A 19,604-nucleotide genomic window follows, 5' to 3' on the forward strand; every position below is an offset into this window, starting at 1 on the left:
TCACGGGGGGGGGGGGTGTTAAATACACCGCGGTTGCTCTGTTAGCTCACTCGAGCATGATGGATATTGAGATATTGTCAATTTAACACATTGTTATTTGATTACAGGAACTTTACTGTGTGTATTTATCGGTCTGATGAGTAATTTGACAGACCACCACCACCATCATCATCATCATCATCATTATTATTAGGTCTTGATGGGATTTTTAAAATTAGTGTTCATGTTGAATCAACCTCCATCATGGTAGATCTTCCATGCAGAGAAGTGTCTCTGTAGGAATCCATCCGTGATGCAGGGCTTCCTCCTGAGATAATCTCTCTTGTAAAGGTTAATGACTTCAGGTCAGTGTTTTTATGGCTGCAGTGAGTGAGTGAGCGAGCAGCACAGGAATTTTCTCTCATGTGCTCCAGGAAGTGAGTTTCTGGAAAATCTTGAAACATCCCTTTTGTTATATCGTCATCGTCGTCCCTTAATCTCTTAAGGTTTCTATTGTGATCTGTAAAAACAAACAAACAAACAAACAAAAACGTCCCGCTTCGGAGATGTTGCTCCTTAGATCTGGGAAGGTTTTTTTTTTTTTTTTTTTTTTGCAGACACCAAACTGGATCTTGGATTTCATGAGTCAGCACATTCAGTATTAATGACGTCCTCGAGCTCTTCGGTGCTACTGATACGCTGATAGCGTGTGACGTCTTCTATGAAGTCAAGGATTTATTTGGCAACAAAACAAACCACGTTTAGTTTTCATCACCAGATGAAGAATATTGTAATTGGAATGCAACTTGTTGATTTCCTTCCTTTTTTTTCTTTTTCTTTTTAAACGTTTTGCAGCATAACGGGTCGGATTTTCACACATTCTTAATATATATCGTGTAACGAAAACTCGAGATTGAATTCCTTTTAATGATCAGTAGAATGCAAGGAAATCATCAGAAGGGTTCTTCAGATGAAACAGCAGTGAAACGATGATTGATTATACCACTGTGCTGTTTAATTCACCGTTCTGACAGTAGCTCTTATTTATAATAACGAACACGTTCTAAGACATGGTTTCTATGGCAACAGCCGTTTTTCCAGGGACTCGTACGGCGGACGCACAGTGGAATCCATGACCCGTAACGAACAGTGTCTTGGTTACTATATACGGACAAAAAGTACGACGCGTTCATTAATATGTTAGAAATATATGTATATATAATCTGTGGCAGGTTGGTGTAGTATAAAAGGAATAAAGCTCTGCGTTTTCCAGAAGTACTTCCTGTTGTTTTATTGCATATCAAGTTTAGCAGAATACGACTGATTTTTGACATGTTGAAAAATAAATCGCACAACGCACGCGGGTTCATTAAAAGTCAAGTCAACAGCCATCTTGAAAAACGTTCTCACCCAGCGTCAGCGCCTGGTTCCCCCGCCCCTTTACAGCTACATAAGCAACGCCGTGAGTGTCGAGCGAACAAAGTGTCCAACATTCCACAGTTTGTGCTTGTTTTTCTTTTTTTTTTTTTTTCAGTTGATCATCCAAGTACTTAAAGTACACTTCTTGTTGTTGGGATTTTCAGTGTGAACACACTATTGATACTACACAGTGGTGTAAAAGAGTGCGATTTGGGATGCGCATTTAAACGGAAGTTCAGCCAGTTAGCACAATTTCGTTAAGACCATAGACATATTCGTTAAGACAGTTTTCTGAAATATTTATTCCAACAAAAAGGAAACGGGGGGTCGGTCAGTGTTAAATAAAACAAATAAATCTGTTACGAGTAAAACGTGATTTCTTTGCTATAGTTATCTAACTTTAAACACGTTTCTAACGGCTACGTAAAATGTGAAGCGAGCAGGATCATGGAGTAATACCGTAAATCAAATACGTTCTAAAACCTTATGAGGACGGCAGCACTGACAGGAACTAGAAATATTGCATTAAATGAACACAGCTAACGTGTTTGTTGAGGATTAACGCAGCTGTAATATGATTGTCGCAGAACTCCAGTGACCTGAACCCATTATGCACGTTTGAATCTGGTAAATCGACTGAGTTTATTTTTTTTTCTTTCTTTTTCTCTTTTCAGTGATTTTCAGTGATGTGTGTGTGTGTGTGTGTGTGTGTCGGTGGAACAGAATCTTTACAGATTTACCCTGATAACACTCCGGTCTAGAATGCTTTATCGGACAGCGTATGATGTACGTGAACGTTGTTATCTTCCGTCGTAGTCGGCTGTTGTTGCAAGTGTAAGGATTTCTCGAGCTGTTCTACCCATCAGAGCTGGAAAATCAGCTCGGTTCCAACAGCAAAATCGGACTGATCTAGAGAAGCGGTGGCGGTCTTGTGTTCTCGTTATACCAGTAAATCAGCCGCTTTGCATTTTTCTTGAGATGCAAATATGAAAAAAACGTTAAAAAAAAAAAGAAAATTTATGAACGTCAGACAGTTCCAGCAAACAAAATACACTCTTTTATTTGTTGGGGTTGTGAACAAACTACAGCACCAGGTAGCTTATGTGTGGAACAGCGAGTGTTGTGTCCCGGCGCCTCGGTTTTATGTAACCAGAGCTTCGTTACACTGCCCTCCAAGAGTAATACACTCTTCTGATGCACAGATTCGTGTAAGCGACGAAATCTAGTATCTTCGCCGTATAGTTTATGCCATCATCATATCTCATTGCTGCTCCGCCTCTCAATCCACAGCATGAAGGTCTAATATTCGATTTCTTTTAAATGCACTATATTTAAAAAGAACCCTTAATGATCTCTGTTACTTCTTGGTCAAGTAACTAAAGTTTGGAATTTTTCCTTTCTCGTGTGTGTGTGCGTGCATGTGTGTGTTGTTATAGTGTGGTTGTCTACAGGTGAGTTCTTTTCTGCCTGGTAGTAGTGACGGGCACGTGGCAGGCATCCCATGAGCTTAGTGTCAGCCTGACCTGAGCGCTGTGGGCCCGGGCCTGTTTTCTCTGGATCAGTGCAGTGATGGATCACCCCAGAGATAAAGAAGGCGAGAGGGCGGCGAGGAGCAGCAAAGTGGCCCAGGGACGCAGCGGACACTCGCGGCCTTCCAGCTCCTCCGCGTCCTCTGGCGTCCTCATGGTGGGGCCGAACTTCCGCGTGGGCAAGAAGATCGGCTGCGGAAATTTTGGGGAGCTAAAACTCGGTAAGGGCGATGTCGAAATAACCCAACGTGGGAAATGACCCAGGGGGCATGTTTTTCCCTACTGACCCATGACTAATCATGAATTCTGAATTGTAGTAGCAGTGTTGTGATGCCTTTGTAACATAATAGAGATGTTAAGAAAGTCCATTAAGTAAAACCATGCATGTTTTTTCTTGTTGTTGTTTTGTTTTGGGTCCCTTAGGGCTTTTCTTTACAATACAGTGTTTTACTAAATCAGACATTAGGTGTATTTCATATTCTGTACATTCTGACAGTTTTAAACTGCCTTCGGTTTTCATTTCTTTAATGGAAATGTAATAAGAAACCTGTTGAAGCCTTCAGCATTGTCTGCGTTTGTTCTTCGATTTTTTTTTCCTGTCACCACAGACATCATTTGCAGTTTAGTTTAACAGTTTAAATCACACTGTAACCGTGACTCTAAGCATTCTGCTGAAAATCATACATGACGTTGCAGCTACGTAACTCTGGCACGAGTTCGACACGAGACCCAAACGACGGCTCGGCGAACAGCGACGCATATTTGACATGGAAATCGTTTAGCTGGAGTAAAGAACCATTAACAGGGTCTCATAGCTTGGATTATTATCGATGTTGATGTTGCCTGACTGTCCGTATGGATTCTGTCAGTGTGTTTAAACTTCACTTCAGATTGTGCTATCGAAATCTGTGCATTTTGTTCCGATTTAGCTCGACATCATACAGGTTCACTTTAGTGAGCGTTTTGTGGCTCGGCGTTTTAAACTAGTTTTGTTGCTTCGTAGCTTATTAGGCACAAAGCTTGCCAGGCTTTACCTCATGCACATGTGCTGTCTTTTCATCCGAGGTAAAAACACCAACCAATCAGAATTGAGAATTCCTCAAACGAACAGGACCTCATGTCAGAGCTAAGAAACGCCGAGATATTTTGTAGCCAAAGATGCCGTTTTTTTTTTAAAATATTCTAAAGTGCTGGTATATGCAACGTATCTACAATAACAATATACTGAAATGGGTTTTCTTTTCTCTCTGTGTGTGTTTGTGTTTGTGTGTGTGTTTCAGGAAAGAACCTCTACACAAACGAATACGTTGCTATCAAACTGGTAGGTGGAATTCAGTTTGTAATTCAAAAAGTACTTTGGCGTCTCGAGTCGACGTTCTAAGCAAACAAAGGTGCTTTGATGACTTGTGCATGCGTGTATACACGGTGTGACCGTGTGGTCGGAAGTAGAAGAAAGACTGCAGAGAACAAAGCGCAGAAAGCTGTGCCCAGCTGTGACAAATTAAATCACTGGATGCCGTTTCCTCCTGTTTCCAGCCAAAACCCAGCGCATGGTGGGGAACTCTGAATTTTGACTCACAGACCCCATTACTGCAGAATAACTTGTTCCCCGAACGTTCTTTATCGAGTACACAATAACTGTCATAGCGATCTGATGATATGTTTTAAGATTTCATTTTAAAACCATCTTTATTTGCAGATCGACTAAAGAGTGCATCCGTAATCCGCAGATATATAAGTCTGAGACCGTCACAGTGGGACTCGACATACTGTATGTTAACGTTAAAGGAGGGATCTGTCATGGATTCCTTGGGCGTTTTGGGAATGCAAGGCTAAAATACTCGACGTTAAACAATAGCTGGTGGAACTGTTGGCATGCATGTACCAACTGTGACCTTGGCGGATGAAGGAAATCTCTACGGTGCGGTTATAACTGCTGAACTAGGAACCGCACCGACTGTATGACCACCTTCTAATTGTTTTTTTTTTCCATCTCCACCCATAAAGGAACCTGTGAAATCCAGAGCACCACAACTGCATTTGGAATACCGGTTTTACAAGACATTAGGGAGCACAGGTAAGATTTTCCTGCTCTTCATTTCCTCCTATTCCTTGTCACGTGTTCCCTGGGTTAAGGTGAAAGGTGGCCTGAGTTTGTTACAGGGCGTGTTATTAAATCTGCAGACCAAGAAACAGCACTATGTACTAGGTCATAAGTTCAGCACAGCACTAAAGAACAGGACTGTTAGTTTTGTGGTTTGAACTCGCACAACTGGTTTGTGTTGCTCATGAAATTAAAGCACAGCAGAGACGCAATCCACAAAAACACAGCCAATATGCCGGCATGGCACGATACGAGAAGGATCTGAGAAATATTCAAACGCCTTAGTCATCAGCGAACACAGGCGACAGGTCACGCGCTGCACTGCGGTGAGAACAGTAGGCCGTAAAATGATGTAGGGATATTGCAGGGGTTTGCCGGGCTGCTGTCAGCCACTCCTGTGATTTCTCACCCAATTTGGAGGCAGGTGCAGAGATGCATTTCCTTCCTGAGAGCGCTTATGAGATGGCCAGATTGGCCTCCTGCACTGGCACTGATGGGATTTTCTCAGCGCATTGTCAAGCCTGATAAGTGGCCGTCGCGTGACGGATGGGCCTTTTGTTTTCCCCGCAAACTTCTGCCAGGCTCGATCCTTTCACTGTGTACTCTAATCCAGGAAGCAGCAGCTCGGGCGTCACGGTGCAGCTCGGTGACACCGTTTCCATGGTGATGTGATGCAAATGCTCTCGCTACTATTGGAGTGCTGTGGTTTGAGCACGTTCACTGTACAGCCCCTTGGAGCTTTCACTATTGTGCAATAAGACAACCGTGTTTTTTTTGTTTTTTGGTTGGTTTTTTAATTTGTTAAGGATCCAGGAAAAGGAAAAGGGACATGACGTGTTTAGTTTGTCTCGGCTTCCTTCTCTCAAAGAGCACTGGTACTCCTTGCCCTGACAGAGCCCACGGGAGCTTAAAATGTCAGAAATAAGCTCGTTTTCACACACGCTGTGTGGTTAGGAATGTAGATTGCACCTCAGATGGGGCTTGCTGGCTTCTTTAGGGGAGAGTATAGAGGTAAAGGGTAGCAGCATCCATCTGAGCAGCATCTCATCAATAATTCAGAGCACAGCACTGTTTATGCACCACCCTAAAGTCTGTTGCTGCCTCACTCAGCCCGACATTTAAGACACTGGCTCACATACAGTGATGGATTTGATTCTGTATGAAAACTGCAAATATGAATATCTGTAGTTACTGTATGTTTTTATTGAAGTGTCTAATTCCCAGCAGCATGCAGGCTTCCAGGCTCCACGCGAACCCCAGTTCATGGCTGCGTTGATTCCATCGTGGCGACGCGTTCTCTGGTTCGGATTTCTGCGTGGCTGCCTTACAGCAAGCCTTTAAAGCCAGCACAGAGAATTTGCTCGTGATGAATCAGCATTTCTGGAAAGGTGGCGTTCTGGCCGAGCGCGATTCCTGGATGCCGTTTCTAAACCGTAGTCATGGTGAATCTAGAAAGAATGGGCGTCTGTTGTTTAAAAAAAATCATTGCTGTGTATTCAGTCCTGCGTTTATATCCTTTTACTTTTGGGCTTTGCTCGGACTTTAAAATCCCTCGATGAGTGTGTAGTGATAGAAGAATGTTCGAAACAGAACAGAATTTGGCAGACAGCCTTATCTCGAGCGAATTACGTTTTCTTATTTTATACAACTAAGCAGTTGAGGGTTAAGGGCCTTGTTCAGGGGCCCAGCAGAGGCAGCTTGGTGGACCTGTGATTCACACTCACATAGCATCTCCACATAACACATTGCTGATGCCACCCTCATGACTGTGTGTGTGTGTGTGTGGGGAGGACTAACATGTTCTCAGATCATATCAGGATGACTGGAGTCAAGTAAAAGCGCTGTAGAGTTGAGAACACCACCACCACCACCACCACCACAAAAGCTGATGTAATCCTAGACGGGACGCAACTGACCCCTGTGTCTCAGTGCTTTTCCGCATCGCAGTAGAAGGAGTTAGAGATCCAAGTTGATTACTGACCATCATGGAATGACCTCATCTTTAGTTAGGAGAAGGGTCTGTGATACTCAGGGTTGTTTTCCTCAAACAGCACAGCTTCAAATTTTCGTTTTATTTACACCCCTATGACTGCAATGATTTTTGTCTCTTTTTTTTTTTATTCCGATTAGATGGAAGTGTGATTATTAACACGCCTCTCTTACTTCCTTTTAAGAGACTAAACTACGCTCGCAAACTCATTAGACGTTATTAGACATCATCCTTTTCTCATTTCCATAGCCCGAGAACACGATGAAAGCTTTAGCAGATAAGCTGAGATCATAGCTGCGAATTAGATTACTGCTGTGCTCATCACGACGCAGGCAGGACAGCGTGGCTCTTGAGCCCTACCCCCTATGACTAAGCTTAATATCCATTCTCGTGATATTTTGTCGACCGCGGATCGACCGAAGGCACGAGGAAAATGTAACCGGACGCTAATTATACATCCCAGAGCTAACTTTCCTCAATTTGCAATGAGCATTCTGCCACAGTGTAATTAAGTCCATAAGTCCTATAATCATCCATTTGTGAATTCCACATGAACTTCTAGTGATGTGTCATTTAAACAAATAAACACATAAGCCACACACCAGATGCGCAATTAGAAAATCTAAGGTAAGCTTCGGAAGTGCTTCTCTATCATTAGTCAATTGGCGTATAGAAAGACGTCAATTTCTACGTACATAACCAGGCTGTTATTTGGAGCCGTTCTGTAGACGCTCGGCGCTCTTTATAGCATCCGAGTTGCCGTCAAATTAAAGAATTATACCGGAAGGAAAAATCCAGTCTACAAGGACATATTTGGTGCGCCGAGCTTTGAGATTTGAGCATTTCAGGATCTGCTGATATCCTGGGATTTTTGCAAAGCCGTCTCTAGAGTTTGCACAAAACCCACAAACATCTGAAATGCCTCGTTAACAAGAGCAGTTTAAAGGAGAATTTACAGACCGGTTAGAGCTGTCAGAAAGCCAATAGTTCTTCAGTAAGCTTCAATAAGCACTCTGTACCAACTCGGTGGGCAGAAAAGCATCTCAAAAACCACAACACGTTGAGCCATGTGGCAGACGGGCTACAAGAGCTGTACTTGCATTTATTTACATTTACAGCATTTAGCAGACACCTTATCCAGAGTGACTTGCATTTTTATTTCAGTTTATACACCTGAGCAATTGAGGGTTAAGAGCCTTGCCCAGGGGCCCTGCAGTGGCAACTTGGTGGACCTGGGATTCGAACCAATGACCTTCCGATCAGTAGTTGAATGCCTGAGCAAAAAAATCCAGCCATGTGAACTCATTGTTTTTGCTGAAACTGTAGTGCTCCCCTTCCACCCATCTTGCAGTGGAGGAGGAAGAGTAGCCCTGGGACAGGTGTAGGAGATTGTGATTGTGATCCTGGCGTCCTCAGGATGTACTTCCTGTGACGCCCTGACCAGCTGTAACGCCGAGTCGATCCTATGCTTAGAGTCCTCCCTTCCCCCAGGCTGGACTTCTGGTGTTAAACCCAGCTAAGGGAAGTGCTCCTGCTTTCTGTCATCCTCTGCTGAGCGGAGTGTAGAAACTCAAGCACAGTTTCACACAGACCCTACAGACTGAGCCTTGAAAAGAGGCAGGATCACTGCTGGGAGAAATTGTTTAAGGCTGTTTTCTGGGTTTGCCACTGGGACTCCCTGCTCATGCGTTATGGATAAAGATGGGGGAAGGGTACAGGAAGGCTTGATCCCATTGCTGCGGACTTCCCCTCGTTTTCTTTCTTTTCTCAGCACTCGCAGAACTAAAAGTTTTGACAGATCACAGCATCTGCAGTATGACGTCGAGTCTTTAAGGGTTTGAGTTCTGTGGGAGATTTCTCTCAGTGCTGAGTCTGAGCATCCAGATTTAAGGTATAATCACAAAGACCTATATTTTGTACACTTTTATTTTTCCACACAAGCTTCAGGATCTTAAAGGTTTCAGTGCATCTGACCTGTAGCTTGCACATTTGATGAATGGCTACGAGGAAAGGTTTGTTGTTCAGATGGGCATATGTCATGGCACTATATAGCCAGGTTTATTAATGAAACCTTCCTCACCATAGTGAATACGTAAAGTCTGGATGTGTAAGAGTTCTTGTTAATAAATAAATAAATAAAAATTGGCAACACGTATGGATAGAGTAGGGTTGCACAATTTGTAGGACTTTAAATATTGTACTTTATTTTTATCTATCTATCTATTTTTAGATTTCTTAATTGCAAAAGCAAGCTCATTGTTTGTGCTTCCCAACATTTTACACTCCTTTATTGCTCTTGGCTATAAGCATTATATTGCTGTAATAACCCTACAACAGTTTTAGCTTAACTAAACACTGATATCGTGATGCACTTTTCAGCCATATCGCCCAGCCCTACCTGTGACGCGCATTTCAGGACACTAACGTTAACCTTTCCATTCCTGTAAATTTGTGAATAGAAGCATATCATCATTCAGTGACTGAACAAGATTTTCCCAGAGGGAACACTTCCCAGTGTGGACCATGTTTCCAATTTCAGTCATAATCCCTAGACTGTTTCCAAGGGTTTGCCTGAGTGTGCTAATGGCTTTGCTGAACACTAGTCGTACTAACATGTCCAGACATGCGGCATCATTTGCTTCTCTTCATCATCGCTGTAGCTTTAACCTCTTGGAGAAAATCTGTCTGTTTATATATTATAGAGATTGGGTTTGGACTACATTGTCCTGCATTTACAGACAAAAAACAGCCTTTTATCAGCCTGAGAGAGGAGGGAATGTGAAAGAGAAATGTTCAGCCTGAACAATAATACATCTAGCTTTTACTTGTCTTCTGGAGCTTTCAGGAAACATCCCTTTCTTCTAAAGGTAAAGTGGAAGCTTTTATGTGCTCCGCGCTAATGTAAGCACGCAGGACGGCCTACGATCAGGCATGTTATTGACGATTAGTCATCTTCCCCTGCATCCACTCAGGGTAGGGAGATGGTGTGATCACTGTTATCCCTCATGCTTCTTCTTATCAACACACGGCAGTAGGACACACTGCTCGCACAATAGAAACTCCACACACTGACCCAGATTAAACAATTGTTATGATCATGTGTCTTGCAATATTCACACTTTAAATAAATAATGCTTGTAAAGAAGGAAAGGGACCAGTTGAATGTCATGACAGAGAGAGACACAGACAGAGAGAGAGAGACACAGACAGAGAGAGAGAGAGAGAGACACAGACAGAGAGAGAGAGAGAGAGACACAGACAGAGAGAGAGAGAGAGAGACACAGACAGAGAGAGAGAGAGAGAGACACAGACAGAGAGAGAGAGAGAGAGACACAGACAGAGAGAGAGAGAGACACAGACAGAGAGAGAGAGAGACACAGACAGAGAGAGAGAGAGAGACACAGAGAGAGAGAGAGAGAGACACAGAGAGAGAGAGAGAGAGAGACAGACACAGACAGAGAGAGAGAGAGACAGACCGACAGAGAGACAGACCGACAGAGACAGAGAGACCGACAGAGACGGAGACACACACAGACAGGCCGACAGAGACGGAGACACACACAGATAGGCCGACAGGCCGAGAGGGACACGGACACGCGCACACACAGACAGGCCGAGAGGGACACGGACACGCGCACACACAGACAGGCCGACAGGGACACGGACATGCGCACAGATAGGCCGACAGGCCGAGAGGGACACGGACACGCGCACACACAGACAGGCCGACAGGGACACGGACACGCGCACACACAGACAGGCCGACAGGGACACGGACACGCGCACACACAGACAGGCCGACAGGGACACGGACACGCGAGCACACAGACAGGCCGACAGGGACACGGACACGCGCGCACACAGACAGGCCGACAGGGACACGGACACGCGCGCACACAGACAGGCCGACAGGGACACGGACACGCGCGCACACAGACAGGCCGACAGGGACACGGACACGCGCGCACACAGACAGGCCGACAGGGACACGGACACGCGCGCACACAGACAGGCCGACAGGGACACGGACACGCGCGCACACAGACAGGCCGACAGGGACACGGACACGCGCGCACACAGACAGGCCGACAGGGACACGGACACGCGCGCACACAGACAGGCCGACAGGGACACGGACACGCGCGCACACAGACAGGCCGACAGGGACACGGACACGCGCGCACACAGACAGGCCGACGGGGACACGGACACGCGCGCACACAGACAGGCCGACAGGGACACGGACACGCGCGCACACAGACAGGCCGACACGGACACGCGCGCACACAGACAGGCCGACAGGGACACGGACACGCGCGCACACAGACAGGCCGACAGGGACACGGACACGCGCGCACACAGACAGGCCGACAGGGACACGGACACGCGCGCACACAGACAGGCCGACAGGGACACGGACACGCGCGCACACAGACAGGCCGACAGGGACACGGACACGCGCGCACACAGACAGGCCGACAGGGACACGGACACGCGCGCACACAGACAGGCCGACAGGGACACGGACACGCGCGCACACAGACAGGCCGACAGGGACACGGACACGCGCGCACACAGACAGGCCGACAGGGACACGGACACGCGCGCACACAGACAGGCCGACAGGGACACGGACACGCGCGCACACAGACAGGCCGACAGGGACACGGACACGCGCGCACACAGACAGGCCGACAGGGACACGGACACGCGCGCACACAGACAGGCCGACAGGGACACGACACGGACACGCACACACAGACAGGCCGACAGGGACACGGACACGCACACACAGACAGGCCGACAGGGACACGGACACGCACACAGACAGGCCGACAGGGACACGGACACGCACACAGACAGGCCGACAGGGACACGGACACGCACACAGACAGGCCGACAGGGACACGGACACGCACACAGACAGGCCGACAGGGACACGGACACGCACACAGACAGGCCGACAGGGACACGGACACGCACACAGACAGGCCGACAGGGACACGGACACGCACACAGACAGGCCGACAGGGACACGGACACGCACACAGACAGGCCGACAGGGACACGGACACGGACACGCACACAGACAGGCCGACAGGGACACGGACACGCACACAGACAGGCCGACAGGGACACGGACACGCACACAGACAGGCCGACAGGGACACGGACACGCACACAGACAGGCCGACAGGGACACGGACACGCACACAGACAGGCCGACAGGGACACGGACACGCACACAGACAGGCCGACAGGGACACGGACACGCACACAGACAGGCCGACAGGGACACGGACACGCACACAGACAGGCCGACAGGGACACGGACACGCACACAGACAGGCCGACAGGGACACGGACACGCACACAGACAGGCCGACAGGGACACGGACACGCACACAGACAGGCCGACAGGGACACGGACACGCACACAGACAGGCCGACAGGGACACGGACACGCACACAGACAGGCCGACAGGGACACGGACACGCACACAGACAGGCCGACAGGGACACGGACACGCACACAGACAGGCCGACAGGGACACGGACACGCACACAGACAGGCCGACAGGGACACGGACACGCACACAGACAGGCCGACAGGGACACGGACACGGACACAGACAGGCCGACAGGGACACGGACACGGACACAGACAGGCCGACAGGGACACGGACACGCACACAGACAGGCCGACAGGGACACGGACACGCACACAGACAGGCCGACAGGGACACGGACACGGACACGCACACAGACAGGCCGACAGGGACACGGACACGGACACGCACACAGACAGGCCGACAGGGACACGGACACGGACACGCACACAGACAGGCCGACAGGGACACGGACACGCACACAGACAGGCCGACAGGGACACGGACACGCACACAGACAGGCCGACAGGGACACGGACACGCACACAGACAGGCCGACAGGGACACGGACACGCACACAGACAGGCCGACAGGGACACGGACACGCACACAGACAGGCCGACAGGGACACGGACACGCACACAGACAGGCCGACAGGGACACGGACACGCACACAGACAGGCCGACAGGGACACGGACACGCACACAGACAGGCCGACAGGGACACGGACACGCACACAGACAGGCCGACAGGGACACGGACACGGACACGCACACAGACAGGCCGACAGGGACACGGACACAGACACGCACACAGACAGGCCGACAGGGACACGGACACAGACACGCACACAGACAGGCCGACAGGGACACGGACACAGACACGCACACAGACAGGCCGACACGGACACGGACACAGACACGCACACAGACAGGCCGACACGGACACAGACACGCACACAGGCCGACAGGGACACGGACACAGACACGCACACAGGCCGACACGGACACGGACACAGACACGCACACAGGCCGACACGGACACGGACACAGACACGCACACAGGCCGACACGGACACAGACACGCACACAGGCCGACACGGACACGGACACAGACACGCACACAGGCCGACAGGGACACGGACACAGACACGCACACAGGCCGACAGGGACACGGACACAGACACGCACACAGGCCGACAGGGACACGGACACAGACACGCACACAGGCCGACAGGGACACGGACACAGACACGCACACACACAGACAGACAGGCACACAGACACGCACACACACAGACAGACAGGCAGACAGGCACACAGACACGCACACACACAGACAGACAGGCAGACAGGCACACAGACACGCACACACACAGACAGACAGGCAGACAGGCACACAGACACACAGGCAGACAGGCACACAGACACACAGACAGACAGGCACACAGACAGACAGGCAGACAGGCACACACACGCACACAGACAGACAGACAGACAGGCGCACACACGCACACAGACAGACAGACAGACAGACAGGCGCACACACGCACACAGACAGACAGGCACACACACACACACACACACACAGACAGGCAAACACACAAAAAACCAGATTAAACCGGAGTGCCGTGCAGGTGTGTTGGAAGTACACGATTGTATAGAATGTTTTCGTCTGCTGTAGCATTACAATTTCCCTTGTACTGGTATAAGAGTCAGTGTCACTGTACACAACCCCAGGCTTCTGCTTGTGGCTTCTTTTTTTTTTTTTGGTTGATTCTAATGTTAATGCTCTAATCTCAACCTTGTGAACCTTGGCAGGCTTTTAAAAAAGAAAACAATGTGCATTCCCGATTTGCATTTATTCTTTCTGAATATTGCATTTGGTTACATCATTAGCAGACTGATTGAATGGAAAGTGATGGTCCTCTCACTCACACACACACACACACACACGCACACTTGGTGGAACTTGCTCCATCCAGTCCTTCCTTTGTCTTCTTGTTTCTTTGCCTAGCAGTGATCTGGAGGTAGCACGTGGCTCGGAGCCACTGTAGTTTTCTATCTCTGCTCCCGGTGAAGTGGGCAGCTAGCTAGTCCCACTGCACTGACCACGGAGTTTGCAGCGTAGGAGTGCAACCGTTACTCAGTAAAGCCATGGGTAGCTGGTGGGAGGTGGCTGTTTTCTCAGTCTCTCAGTGCTTATGCAACTGACATTCATCCTCTGTCTGTAGGTCTGTTAGTCTTTCTTTCTCTATCGATCACTAAGTGCCATTCACACCACTGGTTTTTGACCAGATACAGTATGTCTAAAGTGGAAAAGTGTTTTACAGGTCCTGGCTTCACATTCAGGCACATTACTGTACAGTACAGTATTTCTGACGCTTGCTGACTTTGCCTAAATGGAGCAAGGCCATGTTTGTTTATGATAGTGTCCATGAAACCATCCAGCTGAGATCTTGGGATTGTACCTGTTTTTCCTCTCGTGCAATCAATAACGTTAAAAAACTTAGGCTATTTGTGTGTGGTGTTTTTTTTTTGTTTATTTTTTTTAAAGACACAAAGATCCACAAAACTGCAGAGATTGCAGGCGAATAAAAAAAGTGGCAAAATATCATTTGGTCTGTGATAAATTAATTAATTATTAATAATAATAATTATTATTATTAATTATTATTATTCTTTTTTTATTCTTTTTTTTCCCATTAAACAATTTATTGTATGTGTTTTAGATTTGTAACTAATTTGTTTATTTTCTCTCTTATTCTTTTTTTTTCCTTCATAGGTTTCCATAAAAATTGCATATCACGTTTCAATATTTCGGACGGTTAATTATTTCTATTATTATATAAACGTGTAGCTAGCTGTACTGTCCAACTGTTGACAAGAGGACACGTGACCGGTTTACTTTACTTCATGAATAAGCATTCATTAGATTTCTGTTAAGGTGATAATTAGCCACCCACCCAACCATATGTGTCATTCTGACCAAGTGCTTAGTGTATGCTGAAGCCCAGCCATGTGAAAATCCCCCACTCACATCATGCCTACTCCTCCAGCAAGAAAGCCCATCCCTGAGGCCCAGTACAGTTCTTCTTTTGTTTCTGGTTAATGTGTAGCTAGTATTGTGCTGAACTCCTATACTCCTCCTGGCTAGAAGCCCTGGCATTGGGGCTTTACCGAGTTTTTCTGGCCGGGTTTTTAGCTTGGCCACTGATCAACCATGTCCACACACCAGAGCAGCCGAGGCCTAGCAATTCTTCAAGATGAGTGCGTGTGAGTGTGTGTTTTGTGTTGGGCTGGTGTTGTGGCCTCAGGGTAGTCTGATATGCTGTATATAAACTAGTGGATTGTGGATCACGTGGCATTGTGTTCCAGTCATGTATCTCTGATTCAGCAGGCGTAGGTGGGTGGCCTGAAACGGGCCTGCTGGCAGATGGTGCTTTGTTGGAGTAGGGAGGCTGACTGGAGCTGACTAGAAGGTGGATGTACAGACCTGGGGTCTTGTTCCTGAACATATTACAATTCATAAGCAGTAACGTAAATTTTTACTTCATAATGCAAAGTGTGACTCTATCTATCTGTACAGGTGCTCACAGGGTATAGAATGCAGCAATCTGTAGTACTGTGTTAAAGGAGACTTGTTTTTTTTTTGTGTTTTTTTTTTTTTATTAGCTGAAAAATAAAATGCAAATATCAGATTGTTTTGTTTTTTTGCTTGTTTTCTGTAAGAGTTACATAAACTAGCTTAATTTTCAGAAGCAATGTTTTTCAGTCCGAGGCTTTTAAATTTTAAGCAGATGTAACAACAACGTTAAAACAGCTGCGTTTTGCCCTACGGTGTAGCCCAGTGAACCCTGCATTGCATTGTAGTTGCTTATGGAGAAAAACTTATCACTGCATCATGACTCTGCTTGTTGGCACCTTTCAGGTGAGGAGAGTGAGTGGAACGATGTTCCTGAGCAATGATATTGTTCCTTAAATGAGAAGCGCTAAACGTAACCTTTATAAAAATAAAACGAAAGTCTTTTGTCTTTATTTATAGCACATTTTTGCCGTGTTTGCACCATTTCTGCTTCTCCTGTGTGCCGGTTCAGGGTTCAGCATGTACCAGTGGGTGAATTCAGAGAGCAGCTAGCAAAAGTGTTAATCACCACGGAGACGCTCTGCCGAGAACGCGCTGTGTGCAGCCTGAACACGGATGAGTCATCATCAGGCCAGCGTGCGCTTCATTCTCAGGGGTGTTACAAACATAACCACACAATGCTTCGTGTAGAACCACGCCACAGCTACCCACTACAGCCTCGCCAGATACACTGAGATGATGATAATTATATGATCTGAGCTTCAGCGCTAGCTCATTGATGGCGGTTCATACCACAGTGGTGCCTTCATGTGTGAAGCTCGTTAGAACTCGGCTTTGCAGATCTGATTCTCATGCATCAAGCAGAAGATGCTGCCAGCGTGGCATAGCAGCTCAGAACCTGTGTGTGTGTGTGTGTGCATGGCAGTTTGTGTGTTTGCTACCAATAGGAAGGTTGTGACTTCTATCCAGGTCCACCAGGCTGCCACTGCTGGGCTACTGAGCAGGGCTTTTAACTGTTAAATGCACAGTTGTATAAAATGAGATAAAATTGTAAGTCGCTCTGGATAAGGGTGTCTGCTAAATGCTGGAAGCGAGGGTGTGTGAGCGAGGGTGTGTGAGCGAGTGTGTGTAAATACACTGATTTTGTCATACTGTGGTTGGATTCTGAGTCGTCCTTTTAGCATCTTGCAGGGTGTGAGGTCTGAGTTTTAAATGGCATCACAAAAGACTCTTCACAGATCTAACATATAAACTTGTGTTAGTCCAGCGCATCATTCCCAAATATGAAGACATGATTTTATTTTATCATTTTAATCAGATTACAAAAAAAAGTTTGTATGGATCTAATCACCAAAACTGAGAGTTAATTCTGCTTAAAAATATCCTGCTTCCAAATGTAATGCTAAAAGTTCACACTTTGTGTTTTTGTTTTTCTTTATTTTATGGAACCAGTTCATCCACATCCTTCTGTTAAATAATCAATTCCATATAACACGACTGCTGTGTTTAAACTCGTATATCGAAACGAGATTTATTTCTAGCTTTTAAGTGAACTCTGTTGCTTACTGGCTTGGTTACAAATATAGCTTTAAAAATATTCTTGCTTCATATGTTCCTTGTGGGCCAAGTCCAAGGTTCAGCTCGTGTCAGTCTGTGGCTTTATCAGACTGATGTGCTTTATTTTTAGAAGAGGATTAATGTTTGATTTAAAAAAGAAAAAGAAAATCATGTTTTATATCATTTTTTTTTTTATTTTTCTTGTATTATTTTATAATTTTCTGTAAATACCACCATTCTGCTTTCTTTTATAAGAAGCACCACGTACGTCGAGTGTGTGTTGTGTGTGATTAAGGGCAGCACTGCTTTGTTATTAAATGTTTTTGTGCTTCCCTGTAGCGGAAGGCCTGCCCCAGGTGTACTATTTTGGGCCATGCGGGAAATACAATGCCATGGTGCTGGAGCTGCTCGGCCCCAGTCTGGAGGACCTCTTTGACCTCTGTGACCGCACCTTCTCCCTCAAGACCGTCTTAATGATTGCCATTCAGCTGGTGAGTTCACTCCTCCTCCCTGGCCTCATTTCAATACACCCATTACGTCGAAGATTTCCAGAGACAGCGTGTGTTGCTTATGGTTTTCCTAATGATAATTTAGCCCCGCTTTTGTGTCACGTAATCCCAGGGTTGGATTTCTCTCTGCAAAACATTTCTGCCTGTAAACCTGTAATGAAAAAGCAAGCAAACTCTTGTGTAGAACGATTGTATTGTATTCTCTACACCATCTGAGGGGCTTTTTACACCTGGTCACTTCATGCGTTTTCTGTGATCAGATAGCTATCCGATGGTAAAAAGACCAGCTCTAAATGCCCTCCGAAACGGTTTCGAGACGGATATAAATCCGATCGCTCAAACCACTTCAGGAGGAGGTCTGGGACGCATTTCAGATGAAACTGGACAGGTGTAAATGCATGTGGTTGTTCAAGCCACATACGTCAGCGCTATACTCCTCCCAAACGGAAGTACGTCACTCGCTAGTCGTGCATCGCGCCAGAAGCAAACGTTTTCCCACCAGCACTGGCTCCGATCTTTCACCCAGGTGACTCGAAAATGCAGCAAACAGTAAATGCTGTTTTTTGTAGCACCCGCATCCACCAAAGCGTGTTCCATTTCAATTACCCCGGAAATAAGTTAAAATATATTTGCATTTTGGGCGGGAGTAGAAAGATCGGATCGATATCCGATTCGCCGAGACACATTTATGTGGCCTAATGTAAACGGAACAGTTTTAACAAATCAGATAGCTATCAGATCAGAGACAACACACGAAGTGACCAGGTGTAAAAAGGCCCTAAGTAATCAAAGGCTTTTTAAACAGATTCATCCTAATACTGATGCAGAGTAAAAAGAAATAGTTGGCTGAACTATTACATCTCATTTCATCCCGCTCCTGCTTAGCGGGCCTCGACGGAGGGACGCGTGTCTGCCTCCGAACAGTCTGAAAGTAAATTACAAGCTTTGTACATGTAGCTTTGCTTAGGCGTCTGTTAAAATCCTCGTCTGCACCGGCTCATCTTGTTTTTCATCCCTGTGGTTAGAGCTACACGTGCACAAAGCTGCCTTCTTATTACAGCTATCAAGGTTTTAGCGATTAACGCCGCTCACGATTTAGACGGATTCACAGAACTGGCTTCATGATTTGAATTCAACTAGAAAAATATTTTTTTTATTTCTGGACTAAAAACCATGCCAAACAGTGTGCAATTTTGTCTTGAACAAAAAGAAAAATCAGCTCTGAAATTGGATTGGCTAAAATGCCCGAATTCTTCAGCCCCGCTCTCGGCTACGGGCCTGGTAACACTCAAAAGCTACTGACGAGCTCTTTATAAGTGTTATGACGTGATCTTTTGACCATACGACCGGCTCAGTGTGTTCAGATTCATAAATGGAGAAGGCCAACGACAATGCGTCATAATATAGAGATTACTTTAAACGTGTTTGTTTTTTGATGGCAATAAAAACGCGAGCACTAATAATTCACAGAATGAACTTGCAAAAAGGGAAAGCATTGGAAGCTAAAGGAACACGTTTCATGCACGTTTCTAACCGGTATC

The 19,604-nt window shown here is 46.6% G+C and overlaps 1 protein-coding gene across 11 annotated transcripts in view; it reads left to right on the plus strand.

The window, feature by feature from the left end:
• The window catches only part of csnk1g1 (casein kinase 1, gamma 1), a 30,853-nt gene that overhangs the window by 796 nt on the left and 10,453 nt on the right, over positions 1-19,604 (plus strand). For 10 of the 11 annotated variants that reach the window (XM_047809869.1, XM_047809875.1, XM_047809870.1 and 7 more), the window contains exons 2-5: positions 2,835-3,148; positions 4,208-4,248; positions 4,935-5,004; positions 17,894-18,045. In XM_047809869.1, the coding sequence (XP_047665825.1) occupies positions 2,968-3,148; positions 4,208-4,248; positions 4,935-5,004; positions 17,894-18,045 (444 nt within the window). In that variant the 5' untranslated portion in view covers positions 2,835-2,967. The remainder of the gene's footprint in view (positions 1-2,834; positions 3,149-4,207; positions 4,249-4,934; positions 5,005-17,893; positions 18,046-19,604) is intronic. The other variant, XM_047809868.1, reaches the window with a different exon arrangement.

This window comes from Tachysurus fulvidraco, chromosome 2 (genome assembly GCF_022655615.1).
Source record: "Tachysurus fulvidraco isolate hzauxx_2018 chromosome 2, HZAU_PFXX_2.0, whole genome shotgun sequence".
NCBI classification, from domain to species: Eukaryota; Metazoa; Chordata; class Actinopteri; order Siluriformes; family Bagridae; genus Tachysurus; species Tachysurus fulvidraco.